Source organism: Acinonyx jubatus, chromosome E2 (assembly GCF_027475565.1).
Source record: "Acinonyx jubatus isolate Ajub_Pintada_27869175 chromosome E2, VMU_Ajub_asm_v1.0, whole genome shotgun sequence".
NCBI lineage: Eukaryota > Metazoa > Chordata > Mammalia > Carnivora > Felidae > Acinonyx > Acinonyx jubatus.
The window spans coordinates 10367078-10379749 of record NC_069396.1 but is presented as its reverse complement, the minus strand read 5'-3'; the positions used below and the strand labels follow the sequence as shown (position 1 = coordinate 10379749).

At 51.0% G+C, this 12672-nt stretch overlaps 1 protein-coding gene across 2 annotated transcripts in view; it reads right to left on the bottom strand.

The window, feature by feature from the left end:
- Positions 1–12672, bottom strand: part of ADAMTS18 (ADAM metallopeptidase with thrombospondin type 1 motif 18) — a 161586-nt gene that overhangs the window by 130463 nt on the left and 18451 nt on the right. The window contains exons 1-3 of one of the 2 annotated variants that reach the window (XM_027075794.2): positions 11133–11343; positions 10942–11029; positions 7875–8191 (exon numbers count right to left, since the gene is read on the bottom strand). In XM_027075794.2, the coding sequence (XP_026931595.2) occupies positions 7875–8191; positions 10942–11029; positions 11133–11222 (495 nt within the window). In that variant the 5' untranslated portion in view covers positions 11223–11343. Of the gene's footprint in view, positions 1–7874; positions 8192–10941; positions 11030–11132; positions 11344–12672 lie in introns of those variants that run through there. The other variant, XM_053210141.1, reaches the window with a different exon arrangement.

Sequence of the window (12672 nt, the reverse complement as noted above, 5' to 3'; positions counted from 1 at the left end):
GTTCTACGTTTGGAGCCACACTAGCCACCCTGCCTGCCCTCTTAGCATACACATCGGCTGGTGCCAGTTAGAGCATGGACAGTCACACTTACATGCCGCGATGCATCCATAAAGCAAAAACAATTGTCACAAAGATGTTCCAGCCGTCCCGTCTCCCCTGAGAAGATTCTTCGCGGACACACTCAGGACGCTAATTCAGTCAGCAGTGCCCATTGGGTGGGACCATCTGTGAAGGTTTTTCTTACCTTTACTCAAATGGATGCCTCGGCTCTACCCAGGATCCACAGAAATCTCAGAGGTGGGGCCTAAAAATATGATGCTGGGGTTTTTTGTTTGTTTGTTTGTTTGTTTGTTTGTTTGTTTTTAGGTGCCTCGGTCCTTTTGTAGTGCGTGGGGGCCCGGGGGGTATGCTACTTTAGACCTTGAACACCCCTACGCTCTCTGGCGATTAAATCTTATGAAGGCCTCAGTCTGTGTCTTAGCTGAATCCTCCTCTCTCCACGGCCCCAGTTTTAATAACGAAAGGAAGTGCTCAATAAATACAAACTATTATTACCGTGGCTACAAGTTTCCTGCCTGCGGGTGGTAAAGAGGACTGGCATTAGCCAACGTTGGAAACACCTTTACGGAAGGAGGTCCGCAATCATGGCAATTATTACTCTCTCATTACCACTACCAACATCATTACTAGGCGCTAGGCGCTGTTTTAAGCATTGCACCATTCCGTATTTTCCTTCCAAGTCAGCATCCATAAGCCCCATTCTCCTCATCTCACGGATGAGGAAATGAAGCGTGGAGAGGTCCGTGATTTGACCCGAGTTACGTGGTTACTGAAGGCCAGAGCTGGGACTTCCAAGTCTGAGCTCAAAGCCGGTACACCACGCTCTCTACCATGCATGCCTCCATCCAGACCTTCACGTGTTGCCTGATCTTTCCCCGTTATTCTATACCTTTCTCTTGCTTCCCTCCTTCATGGTGGATCACGTAGCGGTTACTTGCTCCGATAAAATCTCCAAATATCCTCTGCAGGGTGTTGCCACCACCCAGGGCCCTCTTCCCCTTTTGACAGGCTTGAGGAGGCTCCAGGACCAGCGTGCCATTGCCATTTCCTTCCCAGACCCCCTCCTAGTCCAAAGCCAAGGGTAATGAAGGATGGGGCACCCAGCATGTGCCAGGCTAAGTGCTCATTATGTGTCGCCACAGTCCCCCGAAAGCGACAGAGTTACATCCACGTTACAGGTGAAAAACAACAGGTGCAGAGGCACGGAGAAAGCCCAGCACTCACAATTCTGGAGGCTGGGGGTTACATTCCTCTGGCGGCCACCCTCTCACAGCCAGAGAGCCCGGGGGGAAGAGTCAGCCCTCCACCCTCCCATGTGAGCACCCCTCAAGTCAGCCTCGGGACCCTGCTCTTTGGCAAGAACCTTGGCCCTGTTTTCAGAAAAAAAGAAATTAGCTGGCATTTTGCTGCAAGTATTGCTTGGAGCAAATCATGGCTGAAGAGTGGCCAAGAAAGAAAGAAAGAAAGAAAGAAAGAAAGAAAAAAAGAAAGAAAGAAAAACATCTTTTTACCCTTGATGAATCAATAACCTAAGAAAACATCTCTGATTTGGATCAGCCTGTATCCAAACACTTGTGAATACAGCCCAGGCTAATCCTTAATTTCACATGATCCTCTCAAGTGATTGAGAAGTTCCAAGGGGGTGTATGTAATTCAGCAAACCCCTGCTTAGCTAACAAGTCGCCACAAAGCAAGACAGCGGAGTTTCTTTCTGCACGTCTGGACTAAAGTCATTTAACTTCAGCCCTTTTATGAACGGAAACCAGCTTTCTAAAGACTGTAGGGAAGGCAGTGGCCAGCAAGAGACAACTCAATGGCTGAGCCTTCTGAGTCACAAAATGACTCTGAAAAGGGGAGATCAAAGCTGTCCTACCGCCTACGGAAACACAACCTCTTCCAAAGCTCCTCGCAGGGACCCGGGCTCTCTGGAGAGCAGTCTAGAGGCCACCGCTAACAAAGGCATGAGGACACCGGGGCAGCCAGCCACGGAGGAGAAACACCACTTACGGTTTAATTGTTGAGGACAAGGAGAGAAGAAACGAAAGAAAGCGGAGGCACAAGAACTAGGCGGTGTGTCAGGACTTGAGACCGGAGGGATCTCCTGCGTACTTTCTGCTGAGCCCCTGATGCAATGCTGAGCCCGGGTCCTGACTGGAGACGAGGGAAGACGGCGGCCGAGCAGTCCTCCGCTCTTCGCCAGCTGGGTGCTCGCTCACTGTTATTCATCAAAGGTAGAGCACCAAGTACACTTAGTACAGATCTGGGGAGGGGAGCAATACGGCGGAAGTTCCCACAAGCCTTGTCACTTGATCCTCACATGGTGAACGGAGCTTGGTGCTTGAGTTTGTCAAGCAAGGGGTGTATTTCCCCAATGGGAACACATGGAAATTAGGTTTATCAGGCACCCGCAAAGTGCAAGTAATCTTAGAGCTAGAAATTGCTCTTTTAGGGTGAACCACAGAAATCTGGACAAGTTATTGATGAAAGTACGCCTTCAAGAGAGGGGAGCAGCCCAATTAGTATTAGAATTCCACCTCTGGGAGCTTCACAAGCCGCAATCCACATTAGCATATTAAAAGGTGTGGACCCTATTACAGAAAAGACTTCTAATTGCATTTAAACCTAAGGTTTCCCTAACTCTATGGGAATATATGGCCACTTATATGGTCATGAAATCCTTTTATTCCAGGAACATCTCCCCCCGGTTAGAAATCAATACTCAGTAGATCTTTTTTGGGAATCATCGCTTCAATTTTGTTAGTACCAGACTGTCAGGAAAATTCTAGGCTTAAACAAGTGTCCTTAAAGTAGGGCATTTCTAAGTTGCTAATATGCTAATGTGCACAGTAGATCTCCCAGAGGTGGCTTTTAGTACTATTTGACTATGCTTCCCCCATTTTTAAAACCCTACGCCGTGAACTTCTTCTATAAACTAGAACATGGCATCCAACGTGCTTGTGACTTTATCCGCTGTACCCTGACAGGTGCCTGACAGAAGCTAATCAAAACTTGTGGAATAAAAGGATAATCTTTCAATGTGTCTTTTCAATCTGTTCTTAAAACACGACATTTCCACTAAGTTTTAGAAATGGGATCAGTCTGTCAAACCAACAGCAATTATTTTTTTTCCCAACAGCAGTTATTAAAACAATTTGCCTATTTGTTCAACGTCTTGATCCAATGGTTCTCTACTGTTAATATGCATTAGGAGTCACTTGGAGAATTAGAAAAACACACATTCCTGAGCTTAGCCTCTCTGACCTTCTGTTGTGGGTAAAGAAATTCAAATTTTCAACACCTCAGGCAAAGTTAATGCAGCTGATCACACTCTGAAAACCACTGTCCTGATTTAAAAAAAAAAAAAAAAAAGGAGCTCTAAGGCAAAACATTTTTTTTTAATTTTTTTTTAACTTTTATTTATTTTTGGGACAGAGAGAGACAGAGCATGAACGGGGGAGGGGCAGAGAGAGAGGGAGACACAGAATCGGAAACAGGCTCCAGGCTCTGAGCCATCAGCCCAGAGCCTGACGCGGGGCTCGAACTCACGGACCGCGAGATGGTGACCTGGCTGAAGTCGGACGCTTAACCGACTGCGACACCCAGGCGCCCTAAGGCAAAACATTTTTGAGCAGAAAGGCCTTTTGGATCTCCCAGCATGGAGGCAGAAAGGTACAAGTTTGTTCTACCAACCCAGAAGACAAAATTAAGAAATACAGGTGAAAGTCATAAAAAGGTAGGTGGTAGTTCAACATCAAGATGCGAATGCTAACAACAGCATGGGCTTCCTGGACGTAACGACCTTTCCATGGCTGTGTTAGTGGAAGAGAGGCTAGATATGGTAGGAGGGATATACATGGCAAATGGTGATTGGGTTAATCTGCACCCCCAAGATTCTGGGACAAAGGCTGCAAACCCAAGACACCCTCACAGAGTGCGAGGCAGTCAGATGTAGGGGGCAGTGAGGAGTTGGAGTAGGCAAGTTCCTGTCTAAATGCACTCAAAACCCCCAAAAATAATAATCATGCCGGGACACCGCGGGAGGCAGGATTCACCCAGGGAAGTTTGCAACTTCTGTTCTGTCCCTTGTTCTAAGTAAATAATGGCCTGCTCAACTCCTGAGTAAAGCGAGCCCTGTCAGTCGTGGGGAGGGGAGTGCATTTTAAGCAAATACTCGAAGGACAGTTTAATTCTGAATTATTGAGGGAAATTCCCTGCCAGAGACATCCTCGCTGGAATATGCACGTACACATGTATATACATAGGCATCTATTTCATGATTATAACCTTCCTACCCTTTCTCATTCTCTCCTGGGGCTTCCCTGGCGACCAAGATAACAGGTTAGTTCTTCCATGGGTACTTCGTTATGGAAAGGTGACCTATTGTCCTGAGACACACTGCATGCACTCCAGGAAGTTGCTGTAACCTCTAAAAGCATTCTGAGGCCAGTCATCCAGCTCCATGGGGATAGAAACCCTGATGCAGAGCCTTCCAGTGGAAAAGACTCTACCTATCAGTCTCATTCGGCTCCTGTCAGCTTCTACATCAAGGCAAGAAGAGTTGCTCGTCTCCTTTAGCATGTTAACCCTGCCGAGTCTCTCCAAAAAAGCATGGAGAGGTTTGCCCCTCTCATGAACTCTTCCATTATTCACTGCTCGGAAGCCATCAAAGTAGCTGCTAATGAACTTTAGCAAGGGTATAACCCTTTGTTTGGCCAAAGAAGGAGGGCAAGGTCTATGTGTTCTAAGGGGCTGGAAGGATGAAGAAAGTCTTCCTCCTGCCACGATTATTCCTCCCCATCACCCTCTCTCCCTGTTTCTAGTGAAGTGTCCCCTCACCGTGGTACCTCAGATGATCTCACCATCTTCACTACTGCCGTTTGATAGTGCTTCATAAGCAGGTCAATGCCTTGTTAGAGAATCGTAGCCATCGTAACAGAGAGGTCACACCAGCAGAGCAGTGTTTTTGCTCAGAATTCTGGTTTCTATTGACAGAGAAAAGGGAAAAACACCACAGCATAGGCTGGAAGCATTAATACCATCTGTCTGCAGGATAGAGACGGATCACACAAGAGGACATACAGATGGCCGGTGAGCAGAAGAAATGGTACTCGACTGCAATCACCACCAGGACACCACAAACTAAACCCGTCATGGGGAACCACGTCACGCCCATCACTTCGGTAGCTAAAATGGAAACCAGAGACAACAGTAAGTGTCGGCGAGGATGTGGAGTGACTGGAGCTCCCAGACCCGCTGATGGCAGGTGCCAAGTGGCACAGCCACACCCAACAACGCGTTGTTAGGTATACTTCCGACAGGGGTCCACAGGCTCACCACGAGGCACAGACAAGAATGCTCAACGGTACTCCAGAATAGCCCAAACCGGAACGCTTAGACGCCCACCGACCTCTAAATGGAAACCTGGTGAAATATTCACGCAGACGAATACTGTATAATTTGCCTTATGCAAAATATTTAAATGGGCAAAAGTAAGCTAAGTTAGAAGTTAGGACAGTGGTTACCTCTGGGGGTGGGGGTGGGGCAGGGACCGGGGAGCGGACACAGGGGGATCGTCTGGGACACTGGGAATGTCTTGTTTCATCTTGGTGGCGGGTACATGGGTGCGAACTGTGTGAAAGTTCATTAGGCTGTGCTCTATGATTTTTGCCTTTTTCTGCATGTTCGTTTTGCACGTTTCCGTACACACATTATACTTCAACACGGGGCTTCAAAAATTAACTCAGAGTGGCGTCCAGTTTCTCAGTTGTGGTTTTTTCCCCCTTTCATGTTTCTTTCTTGTTGTTTTTTTCTCATCAAGTTTGGGGGGTATGTGTTTGTGTTTCGTAGTCGTTTGGCAGGGTCACGGAGAGGTGGGGATCGGCTTGATTCTCACCCTACCCCATACCAAGTGGGCCCCGCCAGGGTCAACAAATCGGCTAATCAGAGTCAGATGCCTAGAGATGGCAGTGGTCTGAGAAGTTATTTTACATGATGCAGGAGAGGAAACTGAGACCTAGAAAAGTTATTTAACTGATTACATGCAGCTGGCTTCTGGAGTAGGGGAGACAGAATCCAAATGTCATGATTCCAACCCACATTGGCCTTCTACACAGGCGCATGTGGCCGTCAATTCTCTCACATCCATCACAACGATGGAAATTTTTCACTTGCCTCATTCCCGTTTGTTAAGCGATCATTTGCTCCCGGTGACTCTCCTCCCCAGGAGAAATCAACTGACATCTATTGATACGAGGCAACCGATCAGGTTTCCTGTCATTCACAGAGGGGGGAATCCCAAGAGAGGTACGTGAGGTGGCTAAGTGTTGCCGGAACTAGAACCGCCAGGGAGCGATTATTCCCTGCCAGGAACCGCTTCGCATCGTCCATGTAAGAAGTCGCTGAATCCCCACAGCTCTGTGCTGTAAACCCTCTTGCTATTTCCACTCTAGAGCTGAAGACACGAAGGCATATGGAGGTTCCTAACTTGCACCTCCACGGTGTTATGTGGAATGGGATAGTTTAAGCCACTACCGTGAGGTGCCTCCGCTCCCGAAGGCATTAGGATACAGGAGCAGACAGGAGACGGGGGAAATACGGGACAATGCCCGGAAAAGAGCGGAAGACCCATCACCATCAGGCCCAACACCACCACCACCACCACCACCACCACCACCAAGACGCCAAATCTATTTGTGGGTGTGCGTAGCCACGTCATTAGTGAGTCATGGCGGTCATTTACACGGATCAAGCTTAGCTGGGAACTGTCAGATCTTTGCCTCGCCCGACACTGCAAAATCATACCAAAGAACACCAAAACTCTAGTTGTGATGAAAGGCGATAGCTGCATTTCAGGCCACGCTATGAAAACGAAGTTGAATAATAAAGTTTCGACTGGCGCAGAACGTGGGAGTTTTCATGCACCGGCACCTACCCCTCCCGCCCCGCTCCTTGCTCGGTGTCCTGATATACCGTGCACGTTACGAACGACATCGCCACTTGGGCTTTCCCACACTTCTTCCGGCCATGCCAGGGCATGGCCGATGACGTGTTCGAACACACACACACACACACACACACTCTTATGTCCGTGCAAGACGCTTCTCAGCGGCAGTGCGAACCCAGAACCGCATTTACTGCCTCGTAGATTTGACCGAATCCTGAGGCAAGTATCGTTTGACACCAACAGCCTTGGCCTGGAGCTCAGCTGTCCAGGATCGCACAGAGGGGAAATGACGCTGGTCCCCAATGCTTTTTAAGTGCTCTGCCTCCCTGGATGCCACACTCAGTCCTGCCAGTCCTCAAACACACCACACCACAGTCTAAAAGGATGTCTTGTGCGAGCAGGACATGAACAGCCTAGTTCAAAGAAAACAAAGGGCCTCCCTTCTACCGTGAAGGTTGGGCTTAACGGGGCTGCGGAACACAATTTTGCATTGAAATACAGTTTTCCCGTCTCAAAGCAGTGTAGAAGCATGCAGCTTGTTAGATTTATATAATGCCTGGCTCTCTTAAGACTTTACAAAGCGAATGGCATCCATCAAGTTAATTTCCTCAGGGATCGTCTCAAACACAGAGAATAAAGAGGCCCAGACCATTAAACATCAAAAGAATGTTCTAAATGGTAATTAAAGTTCTATTCTATTTTCTTTTTCTGGGAGCAGATTAGATTAATTGAGAATATTAGAAGTATCAAAGCTGACAGTATGAATGTGTCGAGCTGGCTGGAAGAACACTTAATATTGCAGACATCTGTTCATTCGAGTTCCACAAAACACAAGAAAGGGGGAGTCGACCCAGCGTGCGGGGTGCTTACCAAGCCGGCACACGTAGACACAGCGACGGAGGAGAAGCTGTCATTTCTGATAAATCCCTGATAGAAGCATCGCTGCACTGCGGGTTCCGGAGTCTCCAAAGCACCATCATTTCCAAGTACCTGGACAACAAAGTGACTGCTCAAAATCGCCGAGGGCTTCAGTTCTAAATGTAGTTCCTGTCCAAATGCTGAAAATCGGTAATGCGGGGAGCTGCCGGCACTCCCCGCCGATCGCTTTTTCCTGCCGTTGTGCAAAATGTCGTGTGAAATATACGACCCGCCTGAGTCCACTTCCACCGGCGTGACAAAGACGTAATCTGCAACGGGAAAGTTTTAGCTGTCAGCACCCGGTACCCACAGTACCAAAGGCTCGCTTTCCAACAGGCTGGCGGGGAGCAAAGGACAGCTCAAAGGTATCTTTGTTTCCACTGCCCTGCACCTCACTTAACGGGAACTCAGAGCTGCTCCCGAAGAGGAGAACTCTGTGGCTTTTGCAAGGAGCTCTGTGACAGGGATGCCTACCAAACCGAGAAGTCAAGCACGATCTTCACGAATGCCAAGAATGTTTGCGAGAAAATGCCACAACTCTCTCTCATGGTCTGGAGACAGAGAGAGATGAACTGGAGTCTGGGAGCTGCAGAACCATCCGTACATAAAAAGTGATCTTTTGGACACAAAATAAATACAGAAGCGCAGAAGTAAAGAAATGCATCAATTTTTTTTTTCCGAGGAGATTAATATCTTCGGGCTTAAACTGAACTGGGAGCATAGGGGGAGGCAGAGTTTAAATTTCAAATGATAACTCCCAGTGCTGAGTAACTTGAGATGCTATCTCAGATAACGAGGAGCGAATACTGGCAGTTTCAGATTTCCGAGAGCAACTACATGTGATAATAAAACCCCAGCGCTTGTATTGCTCTGAACGTTTTACTCTGAGCTTTTCCAGGGACAATCCCATTTCACTGTAAGCATAAAATACAGTGGATGCATTCAAAAATGTCTCAAAATTGTCAGAACTTTCCTATTGAGTCTGATGTTTAAAATTGCTCAGACATGTTGGTGAGGGAGGGAGTATCAGTCAGGGGAACACCTGGAAGGCACGTTTAAAAATACTTTCCCCATTGCTCTCTAGAGCAGCACAAATTGCTGCTTGCAAAAAAACAAAAAAAAACAAAAAAACCCAAAAACCAACCAACTATAAAAAAACCCCCAAAACCAACCAACTATTTGTTGCTGGACAACCGAAGCCAGCACACCGTTTTCTATCACAAAATGCTGAGACCAAGAACTACCATCACAAAAGGATTTGGAACAGACCTTCTGCGTGTTTGAAGACATTCTGCATTTCCACTTTCTAGGCACAGAATGGGAAACTAATTTGGAAAGCGTTTAGAACGATTCCGAATAACTAAGAGGCATGTTTGAGTCACTGGGGTCCCTGGTTACTGGAGGAGGAAGAGAGAGAGGACTTTCCCTTCTCCCAAGAGAGTCAACAACCAAATAAGAAAAGCTCAGGAATGACCAGAAGGCTGGTAGGTAAGAGGGATCCATGAGCGATATGCTAACTGAGCCTCCGTTTGGAAAACTAAAATCCCAACATGACAATAATTTTCAACTGTGTTCTTCTGCGTATGAACCACCTGTGACTCTGATTGCTTGAGCCACTACCTTTCTCTCAGTCTTCTTTACATCCTGCCCCTCCCATTTTCTCGACTCCTCTGACTAGAAATACTATCTCTGACATGCTTATTAAAAAGTAACTGGGAAATAAGTTTTCCTCCTCTCTTACCCTTAAAAAACTGAGTTTTTTTTTTTTACACTACTTCTGTCTTAAAACTCTGTTACACTGCTTTACAGGAATGTGACTCTTGATTAAATGCAACTTTTTCTTATTAAAAAACCACCTCCTTTCTCCACCGTGCTAAAACCCAAGTGTGGAAACTGGGCCAGCGCATGCGCTAGTCTCTGCAGGAAGATGTTTCTGACCTCCTTCCCCAAACCCACCTGAAACTCTGCCTGCTCTTCGCTAGGAGGCCATGGGTAGCCTTATCCAGCTAGCCCTCTAGGCCATCAGCCCACAAATCCCCCTGCCCCAGAGGGAGCCTCCAGCTTTCTGACCTCCAATCGAACAATGAGGGGTTGTTTTAGAAACTCCAGTCAGCCTCTCTGGTCGGACAAACGGTGAATTTCTCAGGAGTTAACTCCTGGCTCTGTCCCCTCCCCTCATCTCACCCACATTTTCCCCAGCCTTCACCGAGGACTCTGCCATTTCCCCTCTCCCCAGTAGGCCTGGCTCTCCCACAGCAGGAGAGGACCCTGCAAGGCTAAAACTCCTAGAATCCGGGTTGGTCATCAGGTTGTGCTAGACACGTGGATGAGCTGTTCTCCTGTAGCTGGTGGAAACAATGGCAACCATCAGGAAGTTAATAAATGACAGAAGGGAAGGGTGTTCTCTGGAGGTTTTTGGCCGGGAACCTCAGAAGAGATAAAGCCCCCAGAGACCTCCAGCTTACCTGCTCTCCTCCTTCTAAAAGCAGTCTTGGGACATCCGTGACCCAAGGGCAGGAAAAAGGAGAGAAGGAAAGGAAGAGAAAGAACACAAGTGGAGAGGAAAACGAGGAGGAGAGACGGGGAAGGGGAGGTCTCGCATTTTTTCACTCTCCCCCCCCCCCCCAAGCATTAGTTCCCACAGGCTTTCCCAGAAAAGGAAGGAAATAAGGAAGGTGCCTTCTGCTATCAACCAGAATGTCCCCTTCCTAATTTCTCACCCCAGTATGTTTTTTAAACAAGCCGTCTGCGACCCAGGGAAAGTACTGTTTTCTCAATTATGCGACTTTCAGCTCAAGACACTGATTCTTTTGATAAGTTCAGAGTCCTTGCCACATCACCCCCCGCCCCGCCAAACAGGAACCCTTTCCAGGACGGGCACACACCTGCCAGGTCGGGGCGGGGAGGGGAGGGGGGACGTGGAACGCGCCTTCCCACTTTCCCCTCTTTCGGGGAGGGGGGGAAAGAAGGGACAAGTGCCCGGGAAGGCCCTTTCTCGGGGTGGGGAGCAAATACGAACCGACGTTTAATCCGCCGCCGCCGCCGCCGCCGTCACTGGCTAGGGCTGCGGCGACCGACGCACAGCAGAGGCAGCACAGCTGGAGCGCCTGCAAGAGAAAAGGTGACACCGCGCGTGAGGGGCGCGGCGGGGCTGGCGCCGGGCGCCCCCCGCCCTCCCCGCTCTCGGCGCGCCCCTCGGCGGGCACCTGCCTTGGCCACGCGCCCCAGCCCCGCCGGAGCCCGCGGCGGGCCCGAGCGGGCGGCGGGCAGGGCGCACGCGAGCAGGAGGGCGCACTCCATGGTCAGGTGCGGGCGCGGCGGCTGCGGGCGGCCGGACGCGGCGGGCGGAGCGCACTGGCGGCGCGCATTCTCCCCGCCGGCCCGGAGCGCGGCGCTCCAGGTGCGGCGCCAGGTGGGAGCCGCCGCCGCTCACCTCGCGGGCCGCGCGCGCCGGGGCCTCCCCTCCTCCGGCCGCCCGCGCGCCCTCCCTTCTGCCGGCGCCGGCCCGCGGAGCTGCCGCCCGCCGCTCCCGGGAGGGGTGGGGTGGGGGGGCGCACGGGGCGGGGGTGGGGGCTCCCCGGGGCGGGCGCGCGCCTCGGAGCGCAGACGGCCGGGGGACGCTGTCCGTGCCTGCCCGCCCGCTCGCCCGCCAGTCTGTGCGTCCGTCTGTCTGTGCGAGCGTCTGAGGCTCCCGGGGAAAGCAGCGCCAGCTGGCTCCCCCGGCGCGCCGAGCCGAGCGCCCGCCTCTCCACCGCACGGTGATTGGCGACCAGCGGCTCCCGGGCCCGTCCGAGCCCCCGGGCTGGTGCAAGGGCGTGGGATCCCCGGCTCCCGCTCGGAGGGAGGAGGCGGAGGGGGAGGGCCCTGGGGGAGTGGCGGGGGGGAGGGAGGAGGGAGCGCCCTGGGTCCGGCTCGGAAAACGTAATTTCGGCGCACGGAGGGCCGAGCTGGGAGGGGGCAGGCCCAGGTAAGCGGCGCGACTCCCCTCGCTGCCTGTGCAGACTTCTCTTGGACAAGTCTTCCAGCGACACAGGCGAGGTGTTTCGCGCTCTGAACGCCTCCCGAGTGCCAGGTGCTTTGTCTCCATTTACCTCAAGGCCCTGCTTGGCAAGGGGGGAATTATTAACCCCTTGATAAAGAAGAGGAAACTGGGCTCGGCTGGGCTCCCGAGAGCCCACCCGAGGGACCGGGGAGCTGGCAAACGTGGAGGAGCCCGGGGGCCGGGACCCTGAGCCTCGTCGCTGCCTACGCGGCGCACGGCAGGCTGGCGGTGGGCCACCGCTTCTCATCCTTCTCATCTTTCTCCCTTCTCCCAGGGACCATGCCTCCAGCTCCTCCAGACGGAATCCCGGCCCCCAGCACCACGACCCGCAGAACTCGGCCGGAACAAGCGGTACCTGCCGTCGCGGTGAACGTGCGTCTCGTTTGCCGCGCGCCCGTTCTTGACTCAATACATTCGTTTGATCTTGGGATCCCTCCTGCTGGCGGTGATGAACGAAATATGTTCTCACAGGCCAGTGGGAAAGACGGCGATTGGGTTCCTCGACGGCGCTAGAACCCAAATGGTCGCAAATACTATCATGGAGCAGAATAGGTGCCTACATGAGAAAGAATGCCAGCAGAATCTAATTTAGCTGGAGTGGGGTTAAGAGTGTCTGCGCGTCACGTGTCTCTTTGGAGTTGGCCTTCCAAGGAAGACCAAAGAGAGTGGGTTGATTTTCCCAGGGAAGAGAGGAATAAGGTCTTGTGT